At 44.2% G+C, this 17587-nt stretch overlaps 2 protein-coding genes across 2 annotated transcripts; one reads left to right on the top strand and one right to left on the bottom strand.

The window, feature by feature from the left end:
* Positions 1-4526: 4526 nt before the first annotated feature.
* glipr2l (GLI pathogenesis-related 2, like) lies at positions 4527-9369 on the top strand. Its single transcript, XM_071916819.2, has 5 exons — positions 4527-4956; positions 5607-5715; positions 6904-7007; positions 7713-7790; positions 8635-9369. Exons 1-5 carry the CDS (start codon positions 4944-4946, stop codon positions 8808-8810), a joined length of 480 nt encoding a protein of 159 aa, XP_071772920.1. The 5' UTR covers positions 4527-4943; the 3' UTR covers positions 8811-9369.
* Positions 9370-10672: 1303 nt separating this feature from the next.
* Positions 10673-15589, bottom strand: LOC144541930 (uncharacterized). Its single transcript, XM_078287203.1, has 8 exons — positions 14209-15589; positions 13657-13905; positions 12985-13082; positions 12513-12581; positions 12162-12308; positions 11887-12021; positions 11587-11709; positions 10673-10805 (listed from the first exon to the last, which is right to left on the bottom strand). The coding sequence occupies exons 1-8, from the start codon at positions 14846-14848 to the stop codon at positions 10791-10793; spliced, it is 1476 nt and encodes a 491-aa protein (XP_078143329.1). The 5' UTR covers positions 14849-15589; the 3' UTR covers positions 10673-10790.
* Between the last annotated feature and the right edge of the window lie 1998 nt (positions 15590-17587).

Raw genomic sequence — 17587 nt, 5'->3', positions numbered from 1 at the left:
AGATAAGAGATCCTCTCAAATCCTCCACACAGATAAGATTCAATTTCAAGTGTATATGACCAACATACACAACATCAGCAAGCTGTTAGCACATCAGCTGTCATTCATTCATTCATGCATTCATTCATTCCCTGGACAAGTCCAGTCGCAGGGCTCAGCTGGGTGAAAAATATACATAGTTTTACACGTATTGATAAAGAGACTTTTTTCTACCAGTTGGCATCGTGAAATATTTTCCAAAAATATGCAGGGCAAGCATATTTAAAAAGAAGTCAGTTTAGAGATTACTGATTTCCACATTAAATATTCATTACCGTGTGACATTCAAATATCTCAAGGAGATATGTATTTTCTGCAAAATAAATTTGAATTTTGAAAATCACTTATTTTTGGCTGTAGTGTGGTTGAAACTATACTCTTGCAGCAGTCAATTTGATTAAATTCAGTGCACAAACTCAGTTCACACTATTCACACTATGTTCAGAGATATCATGACAGTTTAAAACAAGACAAGGAGACTAACAGATTGTTTACGAGACAATGCATACCACATGTACATCCATGCGCAGGTTGTGTGTGCTTGGATATTCACACATACTGCTGGATGCTACTGAATGCTACGGACTGGCAGTGCCCACTGGCAAAAAATAATATCTTACCTTTCCCCATCTCTCTGTCAGTAGTTGACGGCTGCATTTTCTTCTTGTGTGTGTGTGTGTGTGTGTGTGTGTATGTGTGTGTGTGTGTGTGTGTATGTGTGTGTGTGTGTGTGTGGTTGACTGTCTGCTGATGGGCTAACACCTTTTTTCCAGACAGCCTATCCTCCTGTATCGTCTCGCCAGAGCAATGGAGTACTCCTCAGCATGGCAAACACTGCACACCTAGACACAGACGCAGGCACACACACACATTCACATGCACAATCATACTCACAGTTCTTATTAAATAGATAGCTTTGTCTTATGTTGACCTGAAGCAGAGGCTTAGGATTCCCAACTTAGTAAAACACTCCCTCAGGCTAAACCCAGGCAAGGTCAACAGATAGTCCCATAGTACTTAACAAAACAAACAGAACATCAAAGTAAGACAAAATGGCATACTCCAGAATTACAAAATTAACTTGCTGCCCTGTACAACCGCAACAGCAGTCCCAGATGCTGAGAAAGACCCAAATGGGGCCCATGCATAATGGTTAATGGTGGTTAGTTATTTTCAGAAGCAATAATTAGCGTGCATAATGTCAAGATTTCTCCATGCCTCTGCAAATAGCATTTAGGCATGACAACTATTAAATGCTGTTAAACCAGCTTGAAGAGCTTATTAGTTATACTACTTGAACATAGCTATTTAACCTATGATATATATGTACCCAATGTTGAGTGACAAAGCAATGAGAGTAAAAGGAAAAGGCAGTAGCTCTCCGAGTCAACAAGGGATACAGCGTCTCCCCGCACATGTGCAGCATGTAAGAGAATTATGTACAAATGGGAGAAGTGCAAGTGGAATTTTAGAGAAAGAAAGAGAGAAAGAGACAAGAGCGGGCACTGTCAGAGAGGACTCATTTGTCTGAAAAGAGAATATCAAGGTTGGATTCATGAAAACCCATGTTGAGAGACAAGACAGTCTTCCGAACAGCCATCAAATCATAACACATCGATCAATATCAAGGTCAAAGAAGACTTGTACTGTTACCAGCACAGAGATCCCACATCATCATCTATCTTTTCCCTTCACCTCTATTCTCCCGTTTTTCTCTCTTTTCTCTTTTCCTGTCAGGTCAGAATATATCCAGATATTCAACTCGCACTCTCTCTCTCGAGTGTGCGTGCGCATACGGCACATGCATACGTGCATGATTGCATGTCTGTGTGTGTATGTGTGTGCGTATGAGAATGAGGATGTGAGGATAATTTAATTATGGACCAGATAGAGCGGGTTACTGAGGTTAATATCCTACATGCACTCTGCTCCTCTCCGGACACAGTAATTGCTTTAAGCACATTAGGAACTTTATTGACTGCGATGGCCTTTTAAGACATTACATTTCTGCTGCTTAGTGTCAGACAGGAGTCAGCCAGTTCTCCTTACTGTCTCTGTCTCCCTCTATCTCTGTCTTTCTTTCTTTATAACCCCACCACCACCACCACCACCCTCCCCACCCCTCTGCTTGCGCTGTCATTCTTTCTTCTCTCCGTGTCTCTCCTTGCCTGTATCTGCTTAATTGAATGCTCTGTAAATATGATGAGATTTGTACAGCGCCTCATCCGTAGAGGCCGCTTGATGAGGTTTGATTGGCAGGTGATTAACTCCTCTTAACCCACAGAATCATTTGTCCTCGGTGGAACAGCCGCGCTAATGACATCATAAAAAGCTTCTTGATGTGTCAAATTCTGGAGCGGAACTCTGGAGAGAGCTTCCAACAACTCCCTCGAAAAAAAAAGTGCAGCCCCCTCACTTCTCCTTCTCTCGGCTCAGATCAATCCTCTCAACACCCCCTCTGTAAGATCTCTCCATCTCCATTCAACTAGACCACTTAATGAGGATGGAGGTGAATGGAAGGAGTTATTAAAAAGTCCTCACCTTCCTCCTGGGACCGCTAAAGAGGAATTATATGCGACTAAGTGCACTTACAGTCCCAGTTAGAGTTATTTCACATTTCTGTTGCCATAAATCCACACGACTGTAGTCAGGATGTGAGGGGGAAATTATTTCTGGCCCAGAAAGAATGTGGTGCTCCTTTCTTTTTATAATAGATCTGTGGGAGGATTTTCATCTGGGGTTTCAGGTGAGCAAAAAATGAAAATCACAGATGGGAGGGAAGGAGCAGGGGAGACGGAGAGAGAAAGAGAGAGAGAGAGAGGGAGGGAGGGAGGGAGAGTGATGGGGAGGAAAAGAAAAGAGAGGGAAGGATGTCGCAGCTGACAGGGAGGGGAGCCAAGCAATAAGTACAGCAGATATAGCCAATGCGCAGAGATAAATGATGTAATATCTGCATGGATCAATGTCTGTACTGTCCCTCTAAAAGGGGCTCTCTCCATAAATCACAACACCATCCCTCCTCCCACACACACACACACACACACACACACACACACACACACACACACATATACATATACATATACATATACACACACACAAGAACACACACACACTCAACCACTATCTCAATTAGTATGAATTAAGATGTATGGCTGTAGAGCCTCAGTGTCTTGAGACCACTATGTAAATGTCTTCTTCCAGCTGTCCAGCCCCATCACTACGCAGATGGCAAGAGGACACGAGGAGGAAACCCATTTGTTAAGATAGCACTATCCAGCTAATGAGAAATCAAGTGGCTTGACTTCTCACATGAATCCCATCATGTCCACTCATATTATTAAACCAAGATGTCATGGGATGCATTTAGTGTGACTAATAGTCCGACCACTTCCTCTTTCAATATCTTTGCTAACAGTCCCACCATGTGGTAGATGAACTCATTACAAGTGATACTTGAAAGAGCTCTATATACCTATATCCACACTCCACACACACTCCTACACTGTAGGAGTAACCTACACTACAGAGTGACTACACCACCAGTCAAAAGTTTGGACACACCACATTTTTCTTTGTTTTTACTACTTTCCACTTTTTAAAATAATAGCAAAGACATCAAAACTATGAAATAACACAAATGGAATTATGCAGTGACCAAAAAAGTGTTAAACAAATCAAAACTATCTTATATTTTAAGATACTATCTTATATTTTAAGCTTTTTTTTCATACATAGGCATCAACTTCACTATTTATATTTGTCTTTATATTTCAAGCATTTAAGCATAAGCCTTTAGATCAAAATGGCTTTAAGATAATGAAAAACACAGTACATTCAATCAGATGTGTCCAAACATTTGACTGGTAGTGTATGTATATATAAACTTTATCCTGCAAAAGTTGGATAAATTCACATTCACACCTGGGACTTGTCTTGCTAAAGCTTTCTACTATTACACAGTGAGCAGCTCCATCAGAGCAATTTGGGGTTAACACTGGAAAGGCCAATGCATTTTGTGGGTGTAAGACGAGGCTAACAAAACAACAATTGAAGGCTGCATACAAACTACTACCTTATGTGATTTTGAAAATGTCAACACTGGCTTATACAAAAAGTGGAGGGACATTTTGAAAGCAGAGATACTTCAGTTCAAAAACAGCAGTCATTTGACAGTGCTTGGCCTTCTCAGTGACTCAGTGCTCAAGGGCCACACATGCAGCATGTATGCACTCAGCGGCCTGTCTCAGAGTTTGCCATTGTCTTCAGTGCTACATTGTCTGGCACAGCGCTGCATCATGACAGTGCATTGTGAGGAAAGCCACTGTCCCGGCTACAGTTGCTAAGAGCAGCATTCTCCCTGACTACCAAGCTACAGAATACAGGAATCTCAGTCCCATATATGGGCATGTGTCTCACAGAGATGATGTCATTACACCAAGGACTGAAGGGGCTCCCCTTTCATTTGTAGGAATGTAAAGAGAAGAAGTGGGTGTGTGCTTGTCTGAGCCACAAAGATAGAGAGAGACAGGCAGGGTGGGTTGTAGTGAGGTGAAGGATTAGAAAGAGACAAAGACTTGAGAAAGAGAGGTGTTACGTAAAGCGTCACTACACACAGATTAGTAGTTAAGAGCTAAAGGGGAAGTTTGCAGAATTGCCGTAAAGTTGAAGTTAGAATGAGAGGGCAATAGAAGGAACGACCAAAATAAAAGCATTGGCAGCTGTTTCAGAGCGTCAGCGTTAGACAGCACTGAAGGAGAGAGAGAGAGAGGGAGAGAGAGAGGAGAGAGAGAGAGGAAGAGAGAGAGAGAGAGAGGGCAGAAACAAACAAGCAGAGGAGAGGCTTCCTTCGTCTAGTGGCACGCTTGTTACTGATCTTATAGAAGACTTCCTGTGTCAGCACCATGGGAAAGTCAGGTAAGTGGAAACTGCACTCCCAGGATTGTAACTTTGATTGTATCAGTTTGGCCTGAGTTAGAACTTTGCCCTCAGAAACAGTGTGTGTGTGTGTGCGTGTGCGTGTGCGTGTGCGTGCATGCATGCGTGCATGTGTGTGTGTAGGTTGTGAACTTGGCTGTCTTTGAAAAGTGGAATGGGAGGGAGGACATACAAAATTGTAAATCTAATTTCCTTTCTTCTATTACTTTAATAGTGCTTCCAGTGAGTTCTCAAAATTGCTTTTACTGATTCTTAGTTAGGTTTCATTTTGCAACAGGCTGAGTGCATGCAGGCTGCTACACAGCAGTGGTATTTGTGTTTGTGTGTGACTATTTGAATCAGCCTATTGTGTGAGTGCTGCGCAGAGTGTGGGACTTATGAAAAGGCCAGTGAGTGATAGGCACCAGGCAGGAGAGAGCGGATGACGGGGATGACGTTTTCTACTCCGCATCCATCATCCATCACCCAGCTGGCACTCACTGTCTGAGGCCAGGCAGACTGTAGGGGCAGGCTTGTATTTTGCAACTAGAACAGTCAGGTATGAATCTTCAGGTTGCATCATCACATCGTCAAATTCTGTCTCTGTCTCTCTCTCTCTCTCTCTCTCTCTCTCTCTCTCTCTCTCTCAGCCTCGAAGCAGTTTGCTGAAGAGGTGCTGCAGAGCCATAATGAGTACAGGAAGAAGCACCAGGCGCCTCCTCTGAAGCTGAGCAGCAAGCTGAGCAGAGACGCTGCCCGGTGGGTTAACGCACACAGATCAAATTAGCAGCCTAATTAGCAAGCAGTACGCATAAGAGTCATTGTCGAATTGCTCAGGATAAAAGTGACAGTTTCAAGCCTAACCTGTCAAATTGAATAACTGCAAAACATAATATAATATCAAGGGTGGTGAGTGTGTTTTCAATGTGATTATAGGTTATCTTGACAATTGGTTGCCACTAATTGCCAATATATTCAATTTCATTTAAATGAATTTTATGAACTGATAAATTGGTTTTCTCACCACATTTCCACCACATTTTTCATGCTATTCATTATTACCATGAACTCGCAGAAGTTATTGCACATAATTTATTCTCCTGGCTGAATCCAAAGTTGTTTAGTGCTGTCAGGAAGGATAGCTGCTGTCTTGCGTATTGGAGCTTCAATCCATCTCCATGAGCAAGTTTGATGGTGCGGCAGCAACCACGCATCCTTGATATTAGATCCCTGATCTGGAAATTTAGGGTGGCATTCCAAAGCATGATGTTATCCATGTTGTGAAAAATAAATGTTCACTCCTCAATTGATTTCATGATCTAATATGTCTATTTTATAAGCAAAGCCACCTTTTGTAAAAGTAGGTGTCATTTTTTTTTTTTAAATGGTTTGGAAATCAACAGATCAACAGGATATCAACCATTAAAGCATGTGGTTTAGCATATCTTATAGGCTACTATAAGATATGCTAACTATATATACCATATTTCTATTAAACAAATTTATTATCACATCTATTTTATTCTTGTGAAATACTGAATAGTTTCCAGCCTCTGATAATTACTCAAATGAAACAACCTGAAAAGGGAAAATAATTATTTGGTTGAACTGTTCGACACTCTACATAGCAGCCTGTGACAGGGGGTTGTGAGTAAGCATTGTTTCATTTTAAGGGCTCAAAAGCCGAAAAGGTTGAGAACCTCTGGTTTAGAGGACACCATGGTTGAAGAATCAATTGAAAGCCACCATTAAAAGTAAAGTGGTCCATATAACTTGCACTAATATTTCAGGATTGTTCAAACAGTTCGTCTGGGGGTGGAGCAACAGCACAGCAGCAGTGCAGCAAGCATGTAGAAAGCCTACATCTGAGGTGTTGCGGTGTAGCTCTCACAGAAGCAGTCTCTCCAGTGCAGTCCCATCCACAACTTTCTGTTTCTCTCTCTGTAGCTATGCTGAAAGTCTGGCCAGCACGCGGATCCTGAAGCACAGTGTGGAGTCCAGTAGAGGGAGCTGTGGAGAGAACCTGGCATGGGCCTCCTATGACCAACCAGGTACACACACACACATAGACATACAATATATACAGTATATTCTATCAAATAAAACCCATGTAAGCCCGTGTAAAGCTCTCTCTCTCTTACATATGGAGGGAACAGTGCTTTGATTCTCTCAAACTGGGCTATTGCCATGGTGACATCATTCCATGTGCTGATTGGCCATTATGGAATTCTAGTGACTCAGACCTTTTCCAGCCATACACACACACACACACACACACACACACACACACACATACTGAGTTTGACTATGGTCCTCCTGACAGATAATCTTGATAACATATATACTGTACATATATACATGACATTCTCTATAATCAGGATGAGATGGATCTGATGGGACGCGTCCCTCCAAAGCTAGTTTAGCTAGAGCTTAAAGTCGATGCTCCATGCAGACCGTCCAGCCCAGTAAGTGAACAGCTGGGATCTATTTCCCCCACTCTGTCCTCAGTGTGAGAGCTCACAGACAGTGACTCACTGCAGAAATATGTCGCTGCAAGATGGTGCGATTCATTAAAAACTCTCCTATAGACATAGTGTAGCATTGGGTCACACAGAGTGCAACGTTGTAGTCTTGAAAGTAAAATGTGCACTAAAGGGGTTTGTTGCATTCGGGTGCAGTTTGCTCGAGCTCCAAAATGCACACCATGGTATTGCTAGCATTGTGATTAATATGCGCTACATATGACTTGTGTGCAGGAAAGGATGTGGCAGACCGCTGGTACGATGAAGTGAAACAGTACAACTTCAACCGCCCAGGATTCTCCTCTGGCACTGGTGAGATATTGGAAACAGCGTACAGTAATGTATGCTCTCTCTCTCTCTCTTTCTCACACACACACACACAAGGTACATCCTGCTTCCTTGCATACTTCAGTGGCCATTCTCTTTTTACACATTGTAACAACACATTATATCAAACACTCCTCCCCTCTCATCTCTTCTTACCTCTTCTTATCATGTCTCATCTTGTCTCTTTTCTCTCTATTTACCTCTCTACATATTTCTGTCAATTTCTCTTTCCCCTCTGTCAGCTCCCTCTGTCTCAGTGTCACGTTCACCCAGGCGTGGGGCCAGGAGTTTCACATTGATGTCACATCTCAGTCAGTGCGTGTGACTGTGTGAGTCAGTGATCAGCCATGGGGAAACTGAGGGAAAGTCACAGTCCTCTGTATCACTGCGAATCCCACGTGTCAGATCCAGTCTGCTCTGATTCCTCCAGGTGTTTTCCCATTGCATCTGCGCTGAGTGTGACCGGAGCCTGTTGAGCTTAATCACACGTGAACCAGATCACTCTTAGCAACTCGTCCGGCTGATTCACACTGACTCATATAATGTTGCCGGGTAGAGCGGTAAAAGGAATAAGTGTACAGCGAGAAAAGGGAAGTTTGAAACCGAGTGAGGGCAAAGAGAGGAATTAAGATTCCTGCGTCTGTAAATATTTAGAGGAACTGAGTTCTGTGGGTGGACTCACATATTCAACCTAACAGTCTCCCTCTCTCTCTCTCTCTCTCTCTCTCTCTCTCACACACACACTCACTCCATCCTCCCCTGTCTTATCTGCTTGCCTCTACCTCCAACTTCTTTGTCTATATTATCTCTCTTTTCACTCACCATCTAGGCCATTTCACAGCGATGGTGTGGAAGAGCACTAACAAGTTGGGTGTCGGTAAGGCCGTCGCATCAGACGGTTCTTCCTTTGTGGTGGCCAGGTATTTCCCAGCTGGGAATATCACCAACCAGGGACACTTTGAGAACAACGTCCTCCCAGCTAAAAGCACTGCATCTGCCTCCTAAAGATGTCGAGACCCCCACAAGACTTGAGTCAAGCCCAAAGACATTTATTCCATTTTCCAAAAGACTTTGAAGTTATCTGCCTGCACTACTAGAGATAATACTCAGGAGAGCACCACTTCTTGCCTATGGATTTGAAAGAGGAATTGCACTTTGGCTTGAAATCCCATGTTTATGATTTGAAAGGGACCCGTGAATGATATTGAATGAAAGTAGCACTACTGTTTGACACTGCTAACAAAGCCAATCCTACATTGGATTGTATAAGTCTTGATGGTTATTTACCTTGTGACACTGATCTATACATTTCATGAATGCTAATACATTTTTCACAAACTGAAATACTTCATCGTCTTGCATCTGTATTTGTGTAGGAATGGGAACTAATTCAGTGGAAGTGGCAGGTCATTTACGTGTGGAATCATTGCTTGTAAATCCAGTGATTCAGCATGCTAGGTATGTGTTGTTATTGCCATCACTTTTCAAAGCAGAACCCCTTTTTACTGCATTTCCAGGTGTGTGTTTTGTATTCTAACCAATTTTGTACAATAAAGGTGATTGTTTGTCACAAATGCATTTGGTATCCATCCATGGATGCTAGTGCCATCATTATCATGTGAAATCATCAAAGAGTGAAAAACAAAAGAAAATAAGAGTTTCATTCCACAATGACACCTCCACTTTTTTGAAAAATGGGACATCTGCTCAGGCAAAATGTTTGCTGGCAACAAAGTGAAACTCACCATGAAATATGGTCTTATTAGCTACCTAAAGTAATAATATTTTAGATGATGTAAGCAGTTGTATTGTAAAGTATTGAGTAATGAGCATCAGGGTATTTTTTTCCAAAAAGGCAATTAGAGGTCCGCATAATTGTGGGACTCGCTTAGATCTTGGGGGTCCCAAAACAGATTTTGGCACCGCAAGGTTTTTCTTTAACAGCTGCAGATAGCATCTGCAAGAATAATGAAAGCAATTAAATGTAATTTTAATATTACAGTGCAGTCTGGGTGCATTGTTTCTAAAAAGCCCTGACTAGCAAATCAGGACATCATTTTTGCTCTGCCTAATAACATCCGATCCCTGGCTGGCCTGTGCATGAACAGGATGTCATAGCATCACACGAATCACACATTAGCGTAATGGCATCGACATAACTTCCAGAATTTACATTCATGTAAAATGCAATAATTGTTGAAAGTATTGCTTTGTGAAAATAAATGACTGTTATGTTATTACATAACATTTTCTACATGAAAACTCTACATCCAAATGGTCTTAATGAAGAATTATCTCTTGCCTGTTTCTTGTAAAATAATCTTTCAGTAACCTTTTTGTGACTTTCATGTCCCTTCTTGCAGGGCTCTGTCTGGATATGCTGCAATGTATTTCTGGAGTCTCATGTCAAATTATACCTGATGACTGTCTGTATTCATGCAATTGTTTAGATTTCCTATGGCCTCAGTCTTGGTGATGGACTGATTGTTTGCCACTACCTTCTCTGATTGGCTCACACTGATTCTGGAGGAGTTTATAAATAGGTCATGGTACAGTGAGTCTTTGTATGGTGCTGAAGATGTTCTGATGACCGAAACGTTCACCTTTTGTTTGTTCACTGCACTTTTAATTAATAACAACGCGACTGTTCAGTCAGTGTAGTATTTTGCAATGAATCCCCATTCTAAACTGTTTTCACATTTGCAATTGATTCTGAGATTGGGATTAGGAAAATGTTTCATATCGGCCTCCTGAAGTTGCAGAATGTTGGGGCGAGTCAGCTAACTTAATGTGCTGTTAAAATAATCAATACCAAAACTTTTGTGATTTTTAGGGTGCAGTTCATGAGCAGTCACAGCCCACTCTGACATGTTCTAACAGACTTTATTTAGCAGGTACTGGGGATGCAACATAGCAGCGATACAGAAGAGTCAGTGACGTTTAGGCTTGAGAGGCTGGGGGGGTCAGGATTCAAATTCTCACCGCTCACATGGTCAGCTCCTGCGAGAAAGAGGGAGAGAAAGAGATGGAAGAGAAAGGAAGAAAAAACAAGATGAAGTAAGATGAGTGAAAAATGTAGTTGAAAATAAAATGTTAAAGAAAAGTAAATATATGAAACTAAAAATGATTACTGTGGCTTCACCTTCATAAAACAAAGAATATGTTCTAGTGTCTTCCCTGCCATCGAATGAACAGCATGAGCCACTCTGCCTAGCGGAGCTGTCACACTAGCTAAAGGATTGTATTTCTTTGGGATACTCTTGATGCCTGAAGGAGAGGTTCTCTTCCCTCTGCAGGGAGATCAGAGCTACAGAGCAGCACCCCTGGGGGCTGGAAGTGATCCAGTGTCTTTCTCAAGGACACTTCAGCGGGGCAGATGTGTGCTGTCAGGGGGGTTTGAACCAGTTGAAGGACAGTCTCCAACTGGTTTTAATGTCCCACGGTCTAAAGCCTGCTTCAGAATGCTTTACACCCCATCAAGAAAACAAATCTGAGGAATACCATTCCTTAAAATCATCTGCGTCACCCTAGCAGTCAGCTCAGTGTGAGTTGTCGCTGCCACCTAGTGGACATGACACTGTATTGATGACCTACACAGGTTGCTCAGTAACTGGGGAGAAATTCTACTTGTCATTTGTCCTTTCTCGGTGCCCTCCCCTGCTCTTTCTCCTCTCACCCTCCCTCCCCTCACTGGCAATGACTCATTATTTTGTTCGCCATCTACCCCCCCCCCCCCCTCTCCTCCTCCCTCTCTCCCTCCCTCCTTCCCCTCTCTCCTCACCATGATAGCATTCACAATGTCATTCTTGTTGTGTTTCAGTGCGCGGACGGCCTTGGCTCGTGACACATTGGCCTGAGCCATCACCAGCTCAATGTCCCTCTGCTCAAGACCTCCCTCATCCACCTGATAAACAGAGAGAGAGAGAGAGAGACAGAGACAAAGAAAGAGAAAGAGAAAGAGAAAGAGAAAGAGATTTGAAGGATCAAGTAGAGAGTAGTGAGAATAACACTTAACCTTGAGAACGTAATACCAGTCACATTAGTGAAATAGGTGTTCAGCTTCAGAAACATTAGTGGGTACCTCTTCCTCCTCCTCTTCGCTCTCCTCCTTGATGGTGAGGCTGGGTGGGACAGGGGGGGCCAAGGGAGAAGAGGCCACAGGCACCTTGAACTTCTCTGCCGCTGCCTTGTGAACTTGCTGCGACAGGTCCTCGATCTGAAGGAGGAGTGGAGAGGAGAGGAGAGGAGAGCAAAATTGCAGAATTAAGCTCATCTTCAAAAAAGCACAAAGAAGAAAGAAAGAAAGAAAGAAAAAGAAAGAAAGAAAGAAAGAAAGAAAGAATCAAGAAAGCTGACCTTGGCCTCTCCAAACACAATGTAAATGTCTGATGCAGGGCTCTTGAATACGTCTGGTCTGCTGATGACAAACAGAATGCTCTTGGACTTCCTGATGGTGATCCTGGTCACACCATGGACCGGCTTCAGACCCAGCTTAGACATGGCCTACATACACATACAGCAAGAGAGAGAGAGAGAGAGAGAGAGAGAGAGAGAGAGAGAGAGAGAGAGAGAGAGAAACAATGATGCTCCATAAACTTAACAGATAACACCCATATCCTCATAGGAAAGATTATTTTTGTAATCCAATTCAGTGTATTATCTTGGTTCACTTTATTTCTCAGTTCTTTATACAGCCAGTAGTCTGACCTTGCGGGCCTTCTTCTCACTGCGGCTCTGTTTGGGTCTGTTCATCCCTTCATCTGTAGGGGAGATGGACTGAAAGAAAGACCAAACATTAGTTATTTCAGTTAAAATAATGAGCCATGACATTTTCATATAAATATATGTCCATTTTGCAAATCTCTGTTGCTGATTGATATAACACGATAACACACAACAAGTCATTCAACCTATACTCAGTTCATGTAAGGTTTTGTTATTTTAAACAACCATTGTCAGGTAGGTTTTGCATGGGACAAATCCTCCAGTGCACAGAGAGTGATGCATTTTATGTTTCTGGCAGCAGCAACAGTGGTTTATTTGGAATACATAGAAGAGGAATTCGGTAGTTAGCATGACCAGCAATAGCCACTATGGCTGAACAAAGAAAAGACTGGTACCGACAGAAAGTCAAGACTTCACATTATGCCACTGGACAACAGAGCATGAACAGACTCACCTGGGGCTCTGAGGGTCTCAGTGGCACCACCCCTGGCTCCTCCAGCTCAGGCACTGACCCTTCACTCTCTGACTCATTACAGGAGCCCACTATGGAACCTACACACACACATGCAACACATATACAAGTACATCATATCCTTATTGCCATAGTAACTAATCGCCATGGCAGAAGTAAGGAGGGCATTAGTGAGTCTACCTCGTTAGCACTATGCTGATGAGAGTGCTCATTATGAAATCCAACAGCTCATCTAATCAACACCAGGGAATTTAATTAGCTTTTGGAAAATAAATTTAATTTTGTCTCCATGCGATATAATCTTTACATCATCTGCAGTCTGTCAGGTACAACCATATAGAGAACTCTGAGCACTATTCATCCATAATTCAAGCAGTGAACTGTATTCTGCAGAACATTTATGTCCCTTATGATGTCTTTCATCAGAACAGCACAACCACTTTCAGCTATTCCCTGCTGTATCATCAATTCATATTCAAATTCTTACATGTAATGAAGGTTACACAAAGCAATAACAGCTCACCGTGACTGTACTATTGCAGCAACAAAGGGGGAGAGATGGGAAGAGAGGAGTGTGGAGTGTGTGAGGGAGACAGAAAGAAAACTAGGACACTCTTCTGTCCCATAGGAGGTCAGACTTAAAGAACAACTCACAATTGTTTTTGAAGGATAGGTCGATCTCTTCTGAAATCTTGTGGCTGTGGCTGATTGGACAGCCTAGCTGTCTGTCTGTTAGTGGGTGGGCGGAGAAAGGCTGTATTTCCCTTTGATTGGATGGGCCAGACTCTTTATGCATGGATCCATTTCTGTTTCCTGCAACTCCTCTGGGCTGGGCTCTGTGACCACGTCGAGGCAGACCATCATCATCCTCACTGTCTGTCTCCTCCTCAGCAAGGCTGGAACCTTATAGAGCACACATTCATTGGTCACATTTTTATAAGGAAGCTCAAATCAAATTATGGGATGCTCATATTTGACTTTGTTTTAACAAAAGGTATTAGACATTCTGCCTCTTGTTTTGGACCAGGAAAATATATCATCCACCTCCTTTTTCATAGCAATCCCACAGTGCAAAGCATCCTTTCACTTTTACCAGGTCTGACAGTGAGGAAGAGGATAAGAAAATCCTCAGTGTGCATTGCACTGTGGGATGGGCTGGGAGTACCAACTGATGTCAGTTCAGCAAGCCAATATTTCTATACTCACCTCTGCACCTGTCTGGTGTGCTCCGTGTGCGACCTGGCTTGGCTTGTTTGTGAGGCTGGATGTCGAGGTTAGGCTGTGAATGGGACTGAGAATGGGGAAGGGACGTAGAATCTGGAACAGGCACTGCATTTGGAGCGCCAGACCCAAGAAGAGACTCCTGGGTAGGCTGGGACAGACTAGGCAGGGCTGTAGGGGAAGATGGGACAGAAGAGACACTTCTGGCAGATGTAGTTGGTTTAGGAAGGGCAACAGTGGCCTCTTGGAGGTTGCTGTTTAGAAGAAATTGGGAAACAGGGAGTGGCTGGGTGGTAGGGGAAGTAGATCGGAGGGTGGAGCTGGTGTGGCACATGGACAGTGGAGGCTGTGGCTGGGCTGGGGGGAGCAGAGGCTGGGACTCCTGGACAGGGGTGGGAAGATCATCTTCTGGTTCAGTGGAGGCACAAAGGAGAGGGGAGGAGGAAGAAAGAGGAGATGTTGAGGCAGAGAGAGGAGTCAGAGGGCATAATATGGCATCCTGGGTAGGTGAGCTGTGGCCACTCCTAATGTTGTTGTCATTAATGTCCTTAGTGCTTTCTATCTGACTGGCAGGTAATGGCCTGTTATCAAGCACTTCCTGCTTCTGTGATACTTCCTGGTTCATTGCTGCAACAACATTGAGGTTGTCTGGGGTATGGGTGGGGGAGTTGCAATTTCCATGGCTAGGTATGTGGACATCAGGACTGGGACTGTTATTCCCTCTCCTCTGTGAATCAGATTCAGCTTCGCCTCTCCCAGATGTCCTCTGTTGTGTGTCTGAAGACACAGCTTTGTTGTTTGGCTTTCGGCCCCTCTTAATTTTAGAAGTGTCTGTGGCCCCTGTTGAGCATCCATCTGCCGTGGTATTTACTGAAACAGAAGGTTTCTTTGGATCATCAGCAGATTCAGGGCCAGTGTCGACATGTCTGTCTGTCTGGGATGCCCCGTGTTTGTTCTGCTTCCCTCTCCTCCCTTTCTTAGCAGCAAGAGGCTTATCTGTGCAAAGTTCCCCTTCAGGGGTGTGACGCTGAGACTGCTCTTGGTCTTTCGGTGTAGGGGAACTTTTCCTTTCCTTTCCCTTCTCCTTCTCTTTCTCTTCACCTCTCTCTTTCTCTTTCTCTTTCTCTTTCGCTTTTTCTTCCCCATGTCTTTCCCCTGAGTTACAAACACCACTCTGCTGTCCTTTAAAGGCATCTTTAGTCTTTGGTTGGTCAACATGTCTGTCAGTCACAGGACTGACATCACTTTCTCTTTGGCCTTCAGTCTGTGGCTCCACCTTCTCTGGTTTCAACTGAGAAACACTATTTTCCACCTTGTCTTTACAAACTGCTGGAGGAATTTCTTGACAAACTCTACTTGGTTTGGATTCACTGGATCTACATTTAGGATTGAAAGAACCAAAGGATCCTCCTAGCAGAGAAAATGCTATATTATTCTCTGGAGGGACTGACTCTGGACTATTATGGTGTCTTGAGTTGGCTTTGTCTGGTGAACTGGGAAGTTGGTCTGCTACGGCTGTGTCCACCTGAGTTTCAACTAACGGCACTAAGATGCTACAGGGACTTTCCTTTGAGGGTGGTGTCTGTGTTGTTTCTGGTTGGTTTATAGAGCTGTCAGTTGGTTTTTGCTGCCTATCAGAGACTATGTCAGAAGCCTGAGGTGGCATCTCATGAAGTGGAATGTTAGAGATGGACTCTCTCACACTGACACTCACACTTTGGGGTCTCACCTCCTCTGACAGAGCATTCAGACTTCCACACACTGTCACTGCCAGGGAGTTGAAGCCAGAGTAATTGTTATTGTTAGAGTTCTTCCATGTGTCCTGTTCTTGTGTGTCTGTGTTATCTCCATCATCGTCTGGATTTAGATTACTGACATCATCCTCCGGGAATCTGGAGCTTCCATCCTCTCCTCCTCCTGCTTCTGAGATCTCCTCAATGGACCTCCAGTGGGACAAGTTTGACTCAGGAACTCCCTCTCCTGCCAACTCCACATCTGCCATCCTCTCCCTCTTCCCGCACAGACTGTTGTTATCTTCTTCATCCAGAACAGAACCAAGAACATCATCATCATTTTCGTTTACTTCACCGCTGATGTTGGGAGCCACAGCAGTCTGTGTGCTCTGGCCCTCCATGTCACACATCAGCAGGCTCTCTGCCTCTAACTCATACTTCTTCCCCAGAGACAGGGAGAAAGACTCCCCTGCTCCCCAGGCACCGTGCCCAGCTCCTGGTCCTAACCTTAAACCTAACCCCAGCCCCATCCTATCAGCGCCCCATGCCCCGGCTCCAGGACCCGTCATCCTGCTTGTGTCTGTCTCTGAGTTTTCCCTCTTGGGTGAGATGGCCAGGGGGGAGTGTGGGGATCCGAGAGCCCCGGGCCCCCCTTCCTCCGCACTCAGGGTGTTTTCTCTCAGGTTGTCCTGGGCAGAGTCACAGGGGCAGTGTTCAGGGGTCAGGGCCAGGTTGTCAGCGAGGTCCGAGACGACCTCTGGGGAGGCAGAAACAGGGATGTTACTGGGGTTGGGGCTAGGGTCTTTGGGGTAGGAGAGAAGGAGAACACCTTTATTCAAGTCATTGGTGGCAGTGGTCAACCCCATATTAAGAGAAGGGGCAGTACCCTCAATGCTTGTACACTCCACACTCACACACTCAGCTGAGGCATTCCCATTCTTCTGGTCAAGCTCCATTTCAGACTCCTTGTGGATGGTGGACCTACTCCTGGCTTCTGCCCCTCCAAGCACATCAGATTTTTGGGAGTCAGGTTTGGATAATACAAGTCTGCCTGCCCCTGAAGCCCTGTAGCTGCCTGACTGAGAATGACGAGGTTTGATGAGCAATTTGAATGAGTCTCTTTCTGGTTCATCTGTGGGCTCCTCCCCTGGAAACTCATTGCTCTGCTTGTCCTTTTCTACCTCTATATCTTTCTCCTGGGTGTTCTCCTCTACCTCGGAGACTGTCATTTCTGGCCTGATTTCTGTTGTCAGAACTGAAGTATTAAGGTCTGTTGTCTCCTCTGTGGCAGTGGCAGAGGCAGAGGCAGAGGGAGGGGTGGTATGGTACACAGTAGCAGGGCCAGGTGGAGCAGTATAAATGACAGCAGGAGTGGTAGGAGGGTTGGCAGCAGGAGGGAAATCAGGGTTGCCTTTAGGCTGGTTGGGAGGGTCTGAAGACCCAGAGGAGATCTCCATCTCACTCTCACTCCCACTCAGGCTGTTGGAGGACTCTGGTTGGGCAGCGATGGCTTCAGAAGGACAGGGTGGTTCTGGGTGATCCACTGGTTCATCTGTGCTCAGTTCTCTCTGTAAAGGCTCTGTTTGACCTATTCCACTGGTAGACTGCGGTTCAGGTTGTGATTGGAGATC

Source organism: Centroberyx gerrardi, chromosome 12 (assembly GCF_048128805.1).
Source record: "Centroberyx gerrardi isolate f3 chromosome 12, fCenGer3.hap1.cur.20231027, whole genome shotgun sequence".
Taxonomy (NCBI): domain Eukaryota; kingdom Metazoa; phylum Chordata; class Actinopteri; order Beryciformes; family Berycidae; genus Centroberyx; species Centroberyx gerrardi.
Note: the sequence above shows the minus strand (reverse complement) of the source record. Positions and strands in the feature narration are given on the sequence as shown.

What these genes read in the sequence shown, in the direction of transcription:
- LOC144541930 (XM_078287203.1), bottom strand. Translation starts at nt 14,848, where the DNA reads ATGAACCAGGAAGTATCACAGAAGCAGGAAGTGCTTGATAACAGGCCA. An exon ending in GTGAGAAGAAGGCCCGCAAG is followed by an intron (nt 12,309 to 12,512) that starts GTCAGACTACTG and finishes ATGTGTATGTAG; the next exon opens with GCCATGTCTAAGCTGGGTCT. An exon ending in GCGAAGAGGAGGAGGAAGAG is followed by an intron (nt 11,710 to 11,886) that starts GTACCCACTAAT and finishes TCTGTTTATCAG; the next exon opens with GTGGATGAGGGAGGTCTTGA.
- glipr2l (XM_071916819.2), top strand. An exon ending in GGCCTCCTATGACCAACCAG is followed by an intron (nt 7,008 to 7,712) that starts GTACACACACAC and finishes ACTTGTGTGCAG; the next exon opens with GAAAGGATGTGGCAGACCGC. An exon ending in AGGATTCTCCTCTGGCACTG is followed by an intron (nt 7,791 to 8,634) that starts GTGAGATATTGG and finishes CTCACCATCTAG; the next exon opens with GCCATTTCACAGCGATGGTG.